At 42.6% G+C, this 18,540-nt stretch overlaps 1 protein-coding gene across 3 annotated transcripts in view; it reads right to left on the reverse strand.

Moving 5' to 3' along the window:
• Positions 1-8,098: 8,098 nt before the first annotated feature.
• Positions 8,099-18,540, reverse strand: part of WDR4 (WD repeat domain 4) — a 31,336-nt gene continuing 20,894 nt past the window's right edge. For all 3 annotated transcript variants that reach the window (XM_024100508.3, XM_008179860.4, XM_008179862.4), the window contains exons 8-11: positions 15,159-15,223; positions 13,426-13,609; positions 11,898-11,967; positions 8,099-9,384 (exon numbers count right to left, since the gene is read on the reverse strand). In XM_024100508.3, the coding sequence (XP_023956276.1) occupies positions 9,206-9,384; positions 11,898-11,967; positions 13,426-13,609; positions 15,159-15,223 (498 nt within the window). In that variant the 3' untranslated portion in view covers positions 8,099-9,205. The remainder of the gene's footprint in view (positions 9,385-11,897; positions 11,968-13,425; positions 13,610-15,158; positions 15,224-18,540) is intronic.

The following is an 18,540-nucleotide window of genomic DNA, read 5'->3' on the forward strand; positions in this document are numbered from 1 at the left end:
GCCAAGGACGTACGTCCCACCAACTCCTTCCGTGGAGGACTGGAGAGGGAGGCCGATGGTTCTCCTGAGGCTCAGGCCACAGAGCGAGCCCCCACTGGAAGCTGCATCGGGGGTCAAGGTGCCCACTGGTGCCACGGGGCCAGGTGCCACTGCACCTGCTGTGGCACCAGCAGAGCTGGCTGTTCGGCCTGGCGCATCAATGGACAACTACGAAGGGAGGCCGGACTGACATACGACCTGCCACTGCCCCTGGACCGGCAGAAGCGGCGGCGCCAGGAGCGATGCTGACCACAGGACCGCGATCCCGATGTGAAGGACCGGTACCATCGGTAACAGCTACTCCACGATCGGCTCTTCCTAGCCTTCTTGGCGTGCACCGTGGATGGGGAGTGGTGCCGACTAGTTGATGGTGCCGAAGGGTCACCGCACACCGACACCACAGTGCACAGTGCTGACTCGTAGCTGCGCGCCGGAGCTGGGGTCAGGGCCGACTCCATCAGAGTAGCCTGGAGCCTAGTGTCCCTTTCTCTCTTGGTCCGAGGCTTAAACGACTTGCAAATCTTGCAGCGATCGCTGAGATGGGTTTCCCCTAAACAGCTTAGGCAGTCAGCGTGCAGATCACTCAGTGGCATAGATCACCTACAAGTGTCGCACGATTTAAAACCCGGGGCATGGGGCATGCCCCGGCCCAGGTGCTCTACCTAAACTAACTAACTAACTACAGGTACCATACACTGAACAAACAAGCAGTTTTGGAGACGAGCCACAGCAAAGCTGGAGCAGAGCAGTTCCAAAGCATCTTCACCGGCGGCAAGAAGGAACTGAGGGTGGGGGGAGCGCACAGCTCCCCTTATATCGCGCCATGGAGGTGCCACTCCAGGGGTCACTAGGGGCACTCCCCTACGGGTACTACTAGGGGAAAAACTTCTGGCACTGGTGCACGTGGCGAGCACGCACACCTATTGGGGAATAGACATGAGCAATCACTTGAAGAAGAACTTCAAAAACCTCTGTTCAACTGCTGCCTAACCCTAAAAGTGGCTACATTTCCACTGCTAAAGTCCCCCCAAGGTTCTGCCTCTGGGCATGCAAGCTGCTGCCTCAGTCCTGACAGCCAGTGCCTATCTCACGCATAAGCCCCAGCAGGATCCTCAAACCTGGTGAAACTAGGCATTGACCTAACTCAGCTGGGGGCCCAATTTGACAGGGGTGCTCTGAGCATGTCTAGCTCCATATAAAACAGCCTGGGTGGGTGGGTGAGAGGATGTCTTATAACCTTTAAGCCCAGTGGTTCTGGCACTCACCTGAGATGTGGGAGATTCTGGCTCAATTTCCCCCCGCCTGATGAGAAGGGATGTGAATGGGGGTTTCCTCGCCTCTCAGGTGGATGTCCTAGGCACTGGGCTACAGGATATTCGAAAGTGGTTCTCTCATAATCTCCTGTCTGAAGCTGTCCTACTGTATATAATTTAAATATGCATTGGCCAAAAGAGTGAGTGACTGTACAGTCTCTAGGGCACTCTGCCAGGAAGACCATATTCAAATCCTCTCCCCAAATGGCAGAAGGGGGATTAAAGCAGGGTGAGCAAAAGGTTATAAGGGAGTCTTTCTCTTCCTCCCCCATCTTGTGTGGGGCAAGGTATGTGCCACTGCCGTTCTTGCAAGAAACGGTTTAGTCTCCTCATGGCAAGAAAGGGCTCTTATCTGTGGATCCTAAGCAGAGACGGCATCTTCCTCCAGCCCAGGTTTAGAGTGCTTAACAATGAGGGGTGGAGCTTAGGACACATCCCTCTTCAGCATGTGCTACTGGCTATGTAAAGCAGATCCCTGCCTAGTTTGCTGGCTTTTGTGGGTCCCATTCTTAAGCACCTATCTTTCCCCATATGTTATACTAGGCACCTAACTCAGGTTTTGCGCATTCCACTAGGTGGCTAGCAACCTCAAAGTTAGGCATAGCAACACCTAAGTTCCTTGGTAGCTTTGAGCCTTAACCTCTCTACCTGTTTTTTCCCCTATCTATAAAATACCTACGGTCACAGGTCAGGGCAACCGCAGCTGTATTTCCCCATAGTGGTTCAGCAAGAGCACTTGCTCTTGGCTTCCAGCTCTCCAAACATTGCCTTTCCGGGTTGAGACCTGTGTGTGTGTCTCCTGTGTGACCAGGGTGGGTATTCCTAGGTTGCATAGTTCCCTGCCTTCACTGTGTATTTCCCAGCACAGGCAGCTTGCCCAAGGACACTTGTTTATTTTCTCTTCAGAGAATAACCGGGATTATCAACAGACACCAGTACCACCCACATCTTTCTAAACAAGCCTACTTTATACATAAGGTAAAAAGCACTACAGAGAGATCATTAAAAACAATAAAAGACCCTAGATGCATCCCCATCCTAACATGGATTCTGGCAGGAGCAGTCCTTCAAACTCCACACCAGGCAATTCAGTGTGGTTACAAGTTTATCACAGCTTCAGCTCAGACCAAGCACAGTCCACCCTTTATACAAATCAGGGTTCTTTGATCTAGAGTTTTCCGAAGCAGGTAATTAGTAGACAGTAGGTCTCCCTCCCCAGAGCATACCATCAAAAGGTTTTGCATTCCCCTCATGTCAAGGTACTTTCTAGAAAAATCCACTTCACATGTATTGTTCCAAAATGCCCTGAATGAGATTGCATTCATCTTGTCTTCTGCTAAAGAGATTCCATACTATCTCACAATAGGTTTCAGAGTAGCAGCCGTGTTAGTCTGTATCCGCAAAAAGAACATACTATCTCACAATAGTACATTTAAAAAATTGTATTTCTAATGCACTATACATCTAAGGTATTACCCCTAATTCAGTAAGGTTTTAACTTAAAATTTCATTCAGGATATTTGAGTATATTGTCAGTCTGTCACAATGTACCTCAGGTCAAATCCTTCTTGCCTGGCACATACCAGTAGTCATGTTGACAGCAGTGAAACTACATGCATGAGTAAGGTATGCATGATTTACCCCTGCAGGTCAGCCTCTCACATTAAAGCTTCTATAGAAAAGTGAGCAAAACTTATGACTTTTTGTCATCTTGGTTTTAGAGCAGGGGTTCAAACTGGGGTTTGTGACTCCTCAGGGGGTCATGAGGTTATTACATGGGGGGGGGTCAGAAGCTGTCAGCCGCCACCCCCAACCCCTACTTGACCTCCAGCATTTATAATAGTATTAAATATTTTAAAATGTTTTTAATTTATAAAGGGGTTCACACTCAGAGACTTGCTATGTGACAGGGATCATCAGCAAAAAAGTTTGAGAGCCACTCTATTAGAGCAAATAGATTGCCCCGGTGACCTTTTTTTTTTTTTTTTTTTTTTTTTTTTAAGGCCCTATTGATTTTTTAATTTTCCTAAACTTTGCTATATATATAAAAAAAGGGTATTCTAAACCGGGTTACTATAAGGTCCTGCTTGCTCAAACCGGAAAGAATCATATTATATTGCCTTTTTTTTTTTTTTTTGGAAAGGCCACAATTCCATGAAACCATGTGCAGCAGGAGTTCCCAAACTGGTATGCGTACCCCTGGGGTTACACAAGACATCACTGGGTTGGGGGAGGAGGGTATGTGGGAGAAATTGCATAATGGTGGCTTTATTTTATTTATTGCATTTTCATAATAGGCTACTCAGATGAAGCTTTAAAACTCTGGGAATTTGTTATATAAAATACGGTAGTTAACTTACTTCAAGATGTACCCATGAGAACACAGATACAGAGATGCTGACATAGAGAGCCTTCAATAACTTTACAGCATAGGTTTAGTTTCCCAGCAACTGTCCAGTCTAACTGAGCTCAGAACTTAGTTGGGGTTTTTTGGTTGTATATGTTGCACTATAACAATATCTGTATGAAACAGTGAAATATGGACCAATGGCGGAAGACAGGTAGTGCTAAGGACACACAGTATCTGTGAGAAGGGTAGGGATACATAGGCAGGTGGTAGACCTGGAAGGGGGTACGCAATAAGAAAAGTTTGGGAACCTCTGTAGAGTGTTTCAATGCTTACGAGATCTCTGAAGAGCTTGCCAAAAATGTACATTTTATTTTAAAATGCAAAGGAAATTAAGTCAGACTTGGTAATTCTTCAGCTTTTTCCTTCCAGATATTTATAAATACTCCATGAGTTTTCAATGTAAGCCTCTTTTGTAACTTGGAGTCAGACAAATAATGGCTCCAGACTTGTGAATGGGACAGAAAATCCCCTTTCCCCTGTGAAGTTGACAAGTTGTAATAGTTATTACTGTAGTGTCTAGGGACTAACCAAGAAACAGGGTCCCATGGTGCTAAACACTGTACAAACTGAGTAATAAGTAGTCCCTACTCCACAGAGCTTACAAAGGGGTGGAGCCAGGGAAGGAGATATAGAAGCAGAATGATAGCCAGCAAACAAATGCCACTATTTATTTGGGTGAGACTTCGTAAGGAGGAGATGCACTAAACAGAAAGGGAACAGGGACAGGGCAAAGAAGAGGGGGGGATAGGAGGAGGGGAACACAGAAGGGGCAGGTGAAATGAAGCTAAGCCAAAGAGACTGAAAGAGGAGGGGATAGGTGGGGCAAATAGCCAATCGTCACTGAAGAGAGGATGTCCTGTCAAAACAACTGGTATCACTCTGTGGATCTCTGCTTTAGCTGTTTCTGCAGCTGCTGTGCCAGCTTCAGTCTCTGGCGGACTCCTCCCTGCAGTTTTTCCCCAAGGCCACATGGAGGAATGAGAGAAGGCAGCCATATGGGTCTTAGTTCCCCCTACAGGGCACAGTCCCCTGTAGTTCTGGAAAGGGTGAATGCAGTATGAGCATTGTGGGTCTGGCTGGGCCCCCATTTTACCCCCTGCCCATGTTTGGATGTTTCAGCTGTGAAATGTAGACCTAAATTTCAAACACTCCAGACTTTGGGGTTCTAGGGCAGATTTGCCTTTAATATGTTGGAGTTAGTCCTGCAACCGTCTACAGAAGTCAATGTTGTGTTGAAAGGATCGTTGGGATCAATATATGCTCTACCCTGTTTCCCCGAAAATAAGACAGTGTCTTATATTAATTTTTGCTCCCAAAGATGCGCTAGGTCTTATTTTCAGGGGATGTCTTATTTTTCAGAAATGAAAAATGCCTTATTATCGGTGGATGCCTTATTATCGGGGAGGTCTTATTATCGGGGGGATGCCTTATATTACAACGAGAGGCAAAACTGTAAGTAGGCCTTATTTTCGGAGGATGTCTTATTTTCGGGGAAACAGGGTAGTAAGTCCTGCTTTGCCTCTTCTGTATTTGATTTTTTTTCTATTTACTTGAGAACAGTGATCCATGCTACATTCAGGATTAACATCATATAAATACAGGAACTGAACTACAGTTCTGTGGGAAAGTTTCTAGTAGAGTACAAAAATGCAAGAACTTAATCAAAATAAACCATTATCATAACTATCAGCACATAAGCAGACAGAGGGGCTGGAATATAGAATGAAAATGAAGTAGTGCAGTACTGGTATATTTAGCTGTAAACAGCCATTTTAATGCTTCATGGGGATTAATGGTTCTGTTGGAAAACTATGCCATACTTGGCATGCCCCTATTTATGTTGGGCATTAAATTATGCTTTAGTCCAAGCATTCTAAGCCAAGATGGAAACAAAATCAATCAGCCAAGTTTAACATGCTAAAGTCGTTCAGATATGAAGGTGATGAGTGCGGTCTAGAAATCGATAGAAAAACAAAAAGATGAAATAGAGAACAGAAAATATGCAGGCACACCAAACGTTTGTGTAGCTGAATCATTTGCCACAAATATCAAGTTGTAATCACAGTGCAAGTTTTTCATTAATCTTTTCTTACAGTGATCCATGTTAGATTCCAACTATTCATAGAATATCAGGGTTGGAAGGGACCTCAGGAGGTCATCTAGTCCAACCCTCTGCTCAAAGCAGGACCAAGCCCTAGATAGATTTTTTTGCCCCAGATCCCTAAATGGCCCCCACAAGAATTGAACCCTGGGTTTAGCAGGCCAATGCTCAAACCACTGTGCTATCCCTCCCCCTGGAAGAGCTTGTGTTTGCACCAGAATATCAGATAAAGCTAGGGTAACTTAGGCACTACAAGAACTGAAAAAATAGATGCTTTGAAAATGTCAAAGTTGAATCCCTTTATGTTAAAATATAGGTGAAAAGAATCCATCTTCCCTTCTGACTTTAGGAACTCCTTATGTTACCAAATCTTCAATCCTTTAGGAAGAGCATAACTGTAGCAACCAGCACGGAACACAGAGGGAGGAGAACATGTTGCAGGAGTGAAGGAGGCACCAGGAAGCGAGCCTGTCTGCATATAGCTATAATGTTAGCCGCAGTTACAGTAGCTCTGTAAATAGTTTACTTATGTAGCCAGTGTAGGTTTACAAGCATGAAATCCTTTCATGTTATTATACAGTCTGCAGTACATGAAACAGTAACACTTCTCTCAAAGCTTTAATCCCCATACATTCTGCTTGATTCTGTAATATACAGTCTCATTTCCTCTCCAAAAATTTACATCCTCCTGAAAGTACTAGTTGTTTGAGTTCATGTTTGTAAAAATGGTGCAAAAATCTTTGATTAATGGAACTTCAAATAACCGAAAGGGGGAATTAAGGCCAGAGTCAGACTCAGGCGGTGGTTAGTTATTGGACACACTTCACCACTTACACCTTCTGACCACAGCAAGTGCACCCCTTCAGGTCCTGGGCCTCTCACCATCACCTGGCTCCAGATGGAATCTCACAACCTTCCCACATAGTACAAGAGGACTGCCACCCAGGGCCTGGGCTAACAGTGATTACTGCAGCAGACTTGGCTTAGGCTTAGACCTTGCAGTTCTCTATGAGAGCAATGACAGTGGTTAATTTACAGATCAGACCCCACCTCCTTAAAGCATAGCCTTAGAACAAAAGCCTTGAAGAGAAAACATCCAAACAGACTGAATGCCAATAACTATAGCACTGACACTAAAAACATTATGAAATACAGTAAGTCACAGGACTGGAACTTAAACCCACAACCCTCTCCATGAACCAGGGTTAAGGCAACTCTGGAATTCTAATCTTGGCAAGAAGCTTTCAGACTTGATTGTCTACAGCTAAGCCCCTGCATTCATGTTCAGGCACCAACATGGGGCTTGATTTTCAGATGCATTGAGATTCTGCAGCTCAGTAATGGAGCCAGGGAGAGCTGTGAGTGCTTAGCACCTCTGAAAATCAGACCACTTACTATAGGGATTCAAATAATGGAGTTAGACTCCTCATTCTAGCCATAACCCCTCTGGCTGTTTGTCCAATCTGAAAATGAGAATATCTGCTTTATGTACATGGCACAATAAGCATTGACTAAGGTACTGTACAGCACTTTGGAATATTGAGCACTAGAATGTACCATTAAGAGTATCGGCTGCACATTTACCTTCATTCCTGCAATATCTCAGTCCTGATAGCAATGAAGTTTAGTAATAGAACCATTTTATACCAGGATAGTACCCACAGGTCCCAACCAGGATAAAGGCCCTATTCTACAGGCACTGAACAAACAGGTGGACAATCCTTCCCTAAATGTCCAACATATGACATTGATGCATCACACTCCAACATGAATGGAAGCTTTGTCATGGCACAAGGCAGACTCCTAAAGCAATATGGAAAGAAATCCAGATTAGATCATGAAGATGAATTTAGTATATTTGCTGGTTCCATGGTATTGCATATAATGCTTCCATCTTAAGTGGGACTCTCAAATGAGGTGTTCATGAAAAGGCTTTTTAAAAAATTGATTTAACAGCAATAAGCACAAAAGGGCCCTAGTGATCCTGACTGTGGGTCCTACAATAAGAACAATAGTATAATGCAATTTTACTCTATGCATCCGAAGAAGTGAGGTTTTTACTCACTAAAGCTTATGCCCAAATAAATTTGTTAGTCTTTAATGTGCCACCAGACTCCTTGCAATTTTAAGTGTTTGGATATTAGTAGTGGGTTCTGCTTTGTTAATGATTAACAGATAATATTCTAGAAATAAATTGAAGTGGTTTTCCTTTGTAGCTCACCAATCTCTTGTATATTAGTTGCATGCAATGTTTTATTACTTAACTAAAAAAGCTCAGATCCCACAGTGATGAGCCATATAAGTCCCTGGATAGATTTTCAGTTCATAGTTTCTCATAGTTTTAAGGGATCATACAGATTTATACACCCAGCTTTACAATCCCATCTGAAGTACAGTGTATTCCATGAAGATAAGTTGTATTCTGATATAGATATAGTTTTCCTCTACCATTAAATAAACGTATGTGATGAAGTAACAACTAAGGCCATAAGATTCTCTCAACTGTGAGTCAAGCTTTTTATGTCTTAGCTAGCATCAAATGAAACTTTTGTCGCAAAAAGCGGAACACACAAGATAGTATTAAACTGGGTCCTCTGAAACCATTTCTACAGATAAGCTGAAAAGTCAGAATGCAGCAAACCAGTCTTCTTCACATGGCATTGGGGTTTGGTTGACACCTTTTGCTGCTTTACAGTATGTGAAATCTATTCCTGCACTGCTCTGAGTAAATAGTGCTGGATTAAGTACTAACACAGAATGCATAACAAAATCCGTAGTTTAAGCATAAAAATAAATTGACAAAGGCCTGCCAGTTACAGCCTTATATATTGTATTTAAAAAAAAAATTTCAAGAGACTAATTTTCATGATTATCCTTTTATAGGCTGCCATATTAAACGAACTGTCTAAAACAAAAACTAAAATACTTGGTGTCAACTTCTAATTATCACACTTTCTTCTTTTGGAAACCAGCCCCAAAGTAGGTTATATGTGGAGTCCAGTAGATGAGAGAAATCCCATTCTCCAAGTAAAGCACTATCTCAATATGAAGATAATGTGCTTCAGATTACTAAAACTGCATTACCAGCACTAAGTTTTCCAACTGCTGGGATAGAACAAATGGCAAGGAACAATATGTACAGTAAATACAGTATCTGTTGCAAGCAGGATATTGTCATTACAAGAAAATTAACCTGATTCATTAAAGCCATTCCCTATCTGACATGCAAACTGAATGCTGATGTTTGTCAGTCATTCACTTTGCTTAAAAAAAAAAAGTTCAGGGCCTAGATCGGTTTCTTTCAGTGTTGTAGAAGTTACAAGCAAATGGTGTAGTTAATGGTTAGGATGATTCTCTTGTTCTGATCTTTTTAGTTTGTCTATTAGATTCATGCTGCAGCTCTTTTCTTTTCTTCTTCTGCTGCTGCTGTAGTCTTTCCTCTTTCTTTTGTAGATAAATAGCCATGTTGTCGAATGAGGCCTTGTAAAGACTGCTGTAGCAACTTTCTGTCCCAACAGAACCTGTGGCAGAAAAAACAGGACAATGTGGATGCTTTGAGCACTATTCCCAACTACTTCTTGCACTGAAATTTTAAACAAAATATTCCTGACTCCTGCACTATAATTCTAGATATCTTAATGCACAACATTTTTATTCTGTTTAAATGTGGTGAGGCACTCACAAGTATCACTACTACACTCATACATACCAAGGCCAAGATTTTTAACAACAGCCTAAAGTTAGAATTTGAAATCCATACTTAGGCCTTCCTGACTTTTCAAGAGTACTGAACACCCAACAGCTCAACTGACATCAATGAGAGTCAAGGAGTATATAAAAATTCTAACTCTCGGCTTCTATTCTTGAAAATCTTGGTCTTGGTAATATCACTAAAGACCCCCTTGGAGTGCATTAAAGAATCTGAATTATTCCACAATGCTCAAACACTGCACAGGCTCTAGTTAGAGTACTGTGTTTGGTTTGGTATTCCCTGCATTTAAAAAAAACAAACACACATTAGAAAATTCAGATAGGACATTATGAAATAAGCATACACAAACTTCCCAGCATCGATCCCTGCAAGCTCTGCCACTCCTTTGTGAGCCTATTATAACACATCCTTAAAGATTCTGTTTAAATGTACTCAGAGCATGACGCATCTGTCATTCCTGTGAAATGCCTGAACAGTCAAGGAAGATAATTGGAAAGTTACTCTGGGGAGTATAGACTAAAACTGACAGATTAGAGTTATTGTGTTTCTAGAAGCAGTTAGTGGGGGTGGTCTAATTCCCATCTGTGATTCCTTCCCCCCCTCCTCCCCGATCCCTTCTCCCACCTAAAAAAAATCCTTAACTGTAAGTAAAAGGAGAAACAGACAGGTGTGGGCAGGAAGAAGAGGGACATTGTTTACTTACTAATCAAGCTACATATCAATTGTAATTTCTACCGGACTGGACTATGTTAAGGGTTTGCAGAATCTCTTTTTAGGGGCAATAGTTTATTCAACTGAAGGTTTAAGTATTCAATTTCTGCTTTTATAATCTTAGGTTACAAGAGGTTTTACAGATTCCATGATCACCAGCTGTCTAAGGGAGGAAGCAACACAAGCAATCTCATTGTTTTATCAAGTAGGGTAAGTACCTTTTTTCATAATCTGTAAAAGCACTAATTACACAGCTGAAATAGGTGCTCATCAACTGAGCCTCCTCTCGCTAATTAGCTATAATAATCCCTATGCTCTGAATAGTCCTCCTTTCCCAGCTGAAGATACCCAGGGACTATTATAATACATTATGGTAATTTGCTATGCTGGAAAGTAACTCTCAGAATTGACTTGTTTTCCACTATAGTTCTGTATTATTCAGTCTCACTCGGGACCCTGCTTTTAAATGGGTCTACCTTGAAACATCTGAGCTGTGTGAAATACAGGCATTACAAACACATTCCCTTCTAATGGATGCAGAAATCTACCTTCAAAGGTAGATTTTAACAGAAATGGCATACAGAAAATACTCCCTAGATTAGATATTAAAGGTATTAAATTTAATTTTCCAACAACTGTGCCAAATTACATGGGCTGATAATTTTTCTGCATATCATAGAATCATAGAATATCAGAGTTGGAAGGGACCTCAAGAGGTCATCTAGTCCAACCCCCTGCTCAAAGCAGGACCAATTCCCAGCTAAATCATCCCAGCCAGGGCTTTGTCAAGCCGGGCCTTAAAAACCTCCAAGGAAGGAGACTCCACCACCTCCCTAGGTAACGCATTCCAGTGTTTCACCATCCTCCTAGTGAAATAGTTTTTCCTGATATCCAACCTGGACCTCCCCCACTGCAACTTGAGACCATTGCTCCTTGTTCTGTCATCTGCCACCACTGAGAACAGCCGAGCTCCATCCTCTTTGGAACCCCCCTTCAGGTAGTTGAAGGCTGCTATCAAATCCCCCCTCATTCTTCTCTTCTGGAGACTAAACAATCCCAGTTCTCTCAGCCTCTCCTCATAAGTCATAAGCATATATAATGGCCCTCCAAGGATGGAAGTTAGGGTTTCTTTTCCTTCTTTTAAAACAAGCTTCATAACATCCTAGCATGAGGCCTCAATCATGCACAGAGTTAAGCCACACCTGTCTGTATAGCAAGGCATCCATTGACTCCTACCCCACCCACCCTTGGTGATTCTAATTAAGTTTGTTTTAAAATGCCTGGTTCCTGCAGGCTAATTAAAAAAGGCATTTTTCTAGAAAAACCAAGGGCAAAAACCATAAACAAAACCTCCACCAAAATAGATGCTTAATATTTTCATTTTCAGGTATAGCACAGAGTGGTAGAGCAAGCTTCCCTGTACTAATTCTCAAAGTGCCTCAACTTAGACATGCAGGGGCTGCCTTTAAGCTCCCAACTTGAGTGTAGACATATCCTAAGTGATTTGTCCAGAGCCAGAAGGAGAGCCATGAACAGAACTCTGATCCGACTCCTTCCCTTGTGCTTTCACCCCGTAACACATTCCCTGGCCCTTTTGACGAAGTTGCTCACCTTCGAACATTGTCCAGTTGTCATGCAGGTATTTTGACATTTTCATTAATCCTCTGTCATCAGCAACAGGCTGAGAAAGGAAAGAACACCTATTCACTACGCTCCTCAGCAGCAATCATAAAAAGCGCATTACACGGACCAGCACAATGAGAAATGCAAAGCCTCAACTGAGTACCATGAAGAAAGGGAGATTTAACAGAACCCCTTTCCTTCCCACAAACTCATCACTGAGGCCTGGTCACCATGTTCTACCTAAGGCAGCCTGGAAAACAGAGCTTGCCAAGGATCTGAAGGAAAAATGGGAATCAATTTTCTAGAAGTCAATGAGGTAAAGAAATAGCTTGGGGAAGAGGTGAACCAAGAAGACTCATGAAACAAATTTAAAATGAAAACTTTCCAACTACATCCCACTACTCTTAGATTTACAAGGGTGATGAACTTATTGTCTGGAAATCTAACAGCTACCATAGGGAATCTGATGGCTCACATTTCAGCTTTGGTGACTCAGTTCTCAATGGAGCGATAACAGATACTAACAACAGGGCCACCCCTGTTTCTTGTCTCCTCACAGAGGTTCCTTTTGAGATAGGTACAGAAAAGGGCGGGCAGGGTGCATTTTTCTCCATGCTTTATTTTCTTTTTAGCTCCCCCTTCTTGAAGGCCACTAGCAGAATCTATACCCTACCACCAAAAGTACTTTAGCAATGGAGTTAGCACATGTCTCACTGGGATGGATTGAGGCGAGGCAGTTTTCCTGGGCTGCAGCACTAGGTCAGTGTGTCACGCTCTTCAGTGTGGAAGCTGACACTCGTCCTGTAGAGTCAGTTGGCTGCTGGGACAAGGTTAGGGTGATAGGCTATGACCAAGAAACTAGTACAGCTGCTCAGCGTACTAGTCGGACTGACTTCAGTCAGGCAGCTCCTCCTGCTGCTCCCATTTGAAATCCCCCCTCCCAGCAAGCCTTCATCACCAGCCAGTTAGGAGGGAAGCAGTTTTTCAAAACCACAGAGGAGTGGGAGCTCTCACTGGGATTTTGGGAGGAGGGGGAGCTGTATTCCCCTATGCTCCCTTTTAGTTTAACCACTGGGTTAAGGTAAGATGATGATGTGGGGAGCTGCAGAGGGCCCCCCCACCCGGAAAAAAAGTCTGAGAAGGGACAAATTTGAGAGGAGTGTATGGGGTATTTTTTTTTTAAGTCGAGTGACATTTGTGCTTAAGAGCAGAGATGCTAGTTTAAACCAGGTTTAAGGCTGCCAACCATTGTGCAGGTACCTCAATCCTGACCCGTCTAGGTCAGACCTGGCTATCTCCTGAGCGGAGACTGCGAGTCATGCTAAATTCTGTGTTTTGCACAAATGAGGGAAGTAGGATGAGCCCATCTCTGATCAGATCCAGATCTGACCTTAGCTCAGAGCTATAATGCACTAAAGCAATTGTGCCATTTAATTTTCATTCAATTATTCTGCCTTTTGCTGAGGGGACTGGAGCAGACACAAGATATTGGCAATTGTATCAGAGTACATCTAACCTGCCAATGTCCATCCACAGGCCGGTAGAGTAGAAGTGATGCTTCTTTGTCTTCCTGCAGTATCCACAGCCCACCTGTTTCCTCAAATGCAATGTCCCAGCCTTTATGCTTCAAAGAGATTTGGTGTCTGTAATTTAACAGCTGGGTAGCAGCATCAAACTGGAAGATGTAAACTGTGGGAATACTTTAAACAGAAATAAAATCGAATTACCATTATCACACCTGCCTCGGGTGACCACTTGTACACAGTAAATTGCATCTACTCACTCCAAAATTAGTACCGGAGCAAAATCAGCAGCATTTCAAGTATAACTCTAAAAAAAGAAACTGACTCCCCAACACTGAAAACTACTTATTTACAATCCCAGGGGCCAAGGTAAATTGCAGATACTGGAGAATTTAATATTTCTTTCCACATGTTACACTGAAGAAAAATCATTCTGAACGGTTTTCCCCAAGGTTAGACTATTTTAAAAGGAAGGTTAACAAAAATAATAAGCCACGTGCTACTAAAGACTATTTTTGCATAATCAGATGCATTGTTTCACAGTGCAATTTACCTTAGAGTTCACAGCTTGAAGGGTAATTAAAGAGCATCAGCAAAAATAAAACAGGGTAAGGGGAGTAAGGGGTTGCGGGGGAGAGAGCATGCACCTAAAGAGGGCCAAGAAAATGGGCTCTGCACTGGGGCTGGTGTGCACTGGGAAGGCCCAATATCTATTCCCCTGCATCCAGGATCTCCACCTACAAAGCTTCCTGAGACTTGTTAAGCCCAGCAGCAGGTGTTTCAGGTCAGTTCATAGGAACAAGGCTCCCCCCGCTGGCAAACAAGAGGTTCCCCAAAGGGAGAAAGTGCCTCCCTGGTGGAGCTCCCAGCTTCACAGCACAGGCAACTTAGGATGCTGTTCTCCTTCTCACCATACCCAAGCCTGTGTGTCAAGATGGAACTCATTTTGCTAAGCTTAACAGGTCACAACAGCCTGGGAGCTGGGTTCATCAGCAACTCCCTGGCCCCACTACTCACTAGTACTCTGCTGCATGGCAGAGCCCATATCCTTGGGCCCAATGGGCAGCACAGCCCCCTAGCTGTGGGTCTTAATGCTGTTTTACACTGGTATCTCTGCTGACTTATAGGTCAGGAGTCAATGTAGCACTGTAAAGACTGGACTCCGACCCAAAGACCCTGGCCTTTGCGAGCTGTTCCACTGTGCCCTGAACTCAAGAGGAGCTAGATCAATGGCTCTCAAACTTTTTTTTTGTACTGGTGATCCCTCTCACATAGCAAGCCTCTGAGTGTGACCCCCCCCCTTATAAATTAAAAACACCTTATATATTTAACCCATTATAAATGCTGGAGGCAAAGCAGGGTTTGGGGTGGAGGCTGACAGCTCGCAACCCCCCATGTAATAACCTTGCGACCTCCTGAGGGGTCCCAACCCCCAGTTTGAGAACCCCTGAGTTAGAGCATATAAAGACTTTATAAAACACTGCAAGAGTTTACTAAACCAAGCAATGTTCGAGCTACTTCTGTTTGAATTGACACTAAGGGCTCTCACGATCCTCATGCTAAATCCACTGACATGCCCATGATTAAACCCATCCTTTAAGAGTCCATAACAGGACAGCCACTTTAAATTCAGAGAAAGTCAAACTCCCAGCAATGGATGTCTCACAGTCCCCTGCCCTTTCTTGAAATAGCTATAATTTTAGCAATCGTTCGCCTTTATTCTTACCAGTCACATAAAATGGCAATGTAATTTCCTTGACAACAATAGGCTATTCTCGACACGGCGTATTTCTGACAGGAAGTAAAAAACACGTAATTATAACCTTAAACACTTAGGGGGGAAAATTAGGTTTAATTTAGGCACTTAATCTATGGAACTTAATGGGGATCTCCATTTTAAAGAATAATTTAGTCAAGTTTAAGGGAATATCTTGACAGTAGTCCTTTCCCCGCAAAATATATCACATTTTTGCCTTCTGTACCCCCCTCCCCAAATGGTAAGCGCAACTATCTGAATAATTTAACCAGACATGAAGTCAGCACAGAGCCTACTGAGAGACCCACAGCGAACAAACAAGCAGGTGCAGCCTAAAGGAGAGGACAGCATTATTTAAGCCTTTAAGGGCTGTGAATTATAGGGGAAATATTCCCATATTTTAAGTATCTTTAACCAGAATGCCACACTATTGGTTTATAGGTTACATATAACAGGAAGTTGGTGGCCACCAGGTCTGGTGTAAAAAGTGAATGCAATGATGTGTAGCCAATGTTTTTGTAAAGTGATCTCAATTTCACCCTTTGATAAATTGGCTTCCAGTAGGACGTGTGCTGTAAAAAGGAAGGTGAGTGGGACGGGGGGAAAACGGCTCATTTCAGCAGAAGAGCTAATAACCAAGGAAGGAGGTAGCTTTACTGGACAAAGCTATTAAATTCCTTTGCTGGAAATATTGTACTTCCCGCCCAAAAACTACTGAATATACTGCCTGTGGAGCACAGCATTAAGTTTGATTTGAGGGTGGATAGCAATGAAGAACCTGTTCTATAATTTAAAAAAAAAAAAACAGGCAGAATACTTGCAGGTTTTTTTTGTTTTTTTTTTTTTTAAACACCCATGACTGCAAAGGCAAAAACTTCCTCTTATGTATTTTTAAAAGCCCTGGAGATGTCATCTCTGGAAGGAATAGTTTCCCTATTCAGAGGAGAAGGAATAGCTCAGCTCCAGCAGAACAGGGAAATTATTCCAATCTTTCCTTCGCTATGCTGGCAACATTTTAAAAGGGGCTTTTGAGCACCTCTGCTGGCACAACACTGGGTGAATGGTCAGTCCCTAATTAACCATGGCTGAGAGCTCAATTCAGGAGCAACTACAGGGTTCCTACTTCTTGAACTGGCTATTTGGAGTGCAAGCAGTGTCCCGGGAGTAATATTTGGACATGTAATCTGGGGAGGAAGCAAGGGCTGCATTGCTTTTCAACATCCTGGATAGCGAGTGTAATGCAAGATGATAACCCCTCTTTCCCAGAGAACCGGATTCGTGTAGGTTTGGTTTATAAGCCACAAGCTACAAAAATATAGAGGCACAAACAGCAGGAGAAAAGGTTACAGCGTGGCCTCCATCCAGATCTACACCCCACTAGTGGTATAAAATATCTTAATTACAGAGAAGGAAAGAAGGCATTGTGCAATATCTCTACGCTGAAAATAAAAACCAGGCAGCATGTACTTCCCTCCTCTAATCATCTGTTTGAACATGAGGGGAACATTTTCCAAAGGTCACTATCAACAGAGAAATAAATTTCAGAGCACTTGAGAACAGATGGGATTGGTCTGTTGCTACTCTGCAGAAACAATTATTCCATGTTTACAGATGGGATCCAGTCTTTCTATACAATTCATGGATACTAAATCACTCAAGGTTTAAGATATCGAAGGAGGTGAGGGTGAAGGATGAGAAAGCTATTGCAGCTACCAAGAATAGCTCCACAGTTGGGTAAATAGAACTATTTATATTCTGATTTTGTAGAAATGATGGCTTCCCTTGTTGACAAACAGCAGCAGTGGGCTCTCTAGACATTTAAAGAACAAAGTTGTATTCTGTATCTCCTACAGCACCAACTCCTGTCAGACAATTTGTGGCATAAGTGATGCTAACAGACAGGATAGGCAGGGTACACTTTGTATGTAGATACAGAAGGGACACGGGTATTAAATGCCCAGCAGCACAGTTCAACTCTTAAATTGTCAGTTTGACAGGGGTTTTTTAATGGATGTGAAATGAGATCTAGTAACTTATTTAATTGTGGAATAAAATACAAGCACTCAAATATTTTTTTCATTAGGCAAGCCCATGGGACCACTAAACCTAGTAAAAAGATAATGCTAACAAAACAATTCATGGTAAACAGGTGTCACTCTTAACTTCAGCCAGCCATCACCTTAAAATTAACTGTTGACATTCTGTTAGAAGCAGTGACCCTGGGAAACATACCAGAAGTATCTGGACAGAAATTGCACAATTTCTGTTTTGACCTTTAGAGAAGCAGATCAGATCAGGTGAACATTTGTACTTCTAAGTCCCACTACTGTGGGATTTGTTCCCTATCATCAGCTAAAATGACTACTCCTGAGACCAGCTCTACATCACTTCAGCACAACTATATATTTCCCAAGACAAGTCTATTTGGCCTGATTGATGGTGAAAAATTAATTCTTGTGCTCATGTGCACTGTCATTACAATGAAGCATGATTATAATCAAAAGACAAAAATCAAGTCACTCGTCTCACAAGCGTCAGTGAACTCACAGTGAGCAAATAGCAAAAATCATAAAATGCCAGATGAAGCAGCAGAAAAAACAAGAACATCCCATCTGATCTCTCTTGTAATCAAAGCCATTGGTAGCTAATGCACTAGCTAAAGTCTGCGAAGTGCTGACAGGAAAAGCAGACTCTAAAGAATAAAGCAAGATTAAGCGAGACCATTCCTTTACACAATACAATGAAGTATGGCTCAAAGATTGTCACTATCCTCTGAAGCTGTTGCCTCCATGTGACAGGGAAATACCACAACTGGCAAAGTTACAGCAGTGACTTCTTCACTATTTCTGACACTAAGTGCAATGTCAAACTTCTGAAGCATGGGCTCTCTTCTGGTCCTCACTCATGGGCTAACACTAGAGGATAAATGCTCTATGAGACTGAATTGTTTGAATGTTGAGAATCTGCGGGTAAGGACTTTAATATCAGTGTATTCACTGATGGCCAACCACTCTCAAAAAACAAAGGTTTGGTATGCTAGCAATAGCGTGTATTGAAGGCTGTGATGTGCTACTGAGAGTAGGAGACAAAAATTGATGTCTGGTTTGACCAGTATATTAGCATACATAATTAAAGCAACAATACAGCAGTATTTGAAACCACCAACTTTGAAAGCTAATTGACAGACTCCATCATCCCACAAGCATGGAGCCAATCCAAGGCTAGCTTTTTAGAGGAGATGGAAAAAAAGGCTATTTCATTTGTGAGAATTTGTAATAAGCAGAGGTCTCAGATTCAAGAAGGAGCTCAACCTGAAGTGATGATGGCTTCCAAGAAACCCATCTGGATGTAG

Source organism: Chrysemys picta, chromosome 1 (assembly GCF_011386835.1).
Source record: "Chrysemys picta bellii isolate R12L10 chromosome 1, ASM1138683v2, whole genome shotgun sequence".
Taxonomy (NCBI): Eukaryota; Metazoa; Chordata; order Testudines; family Emydidae; genus Chrysemys; species Chrysemys picta.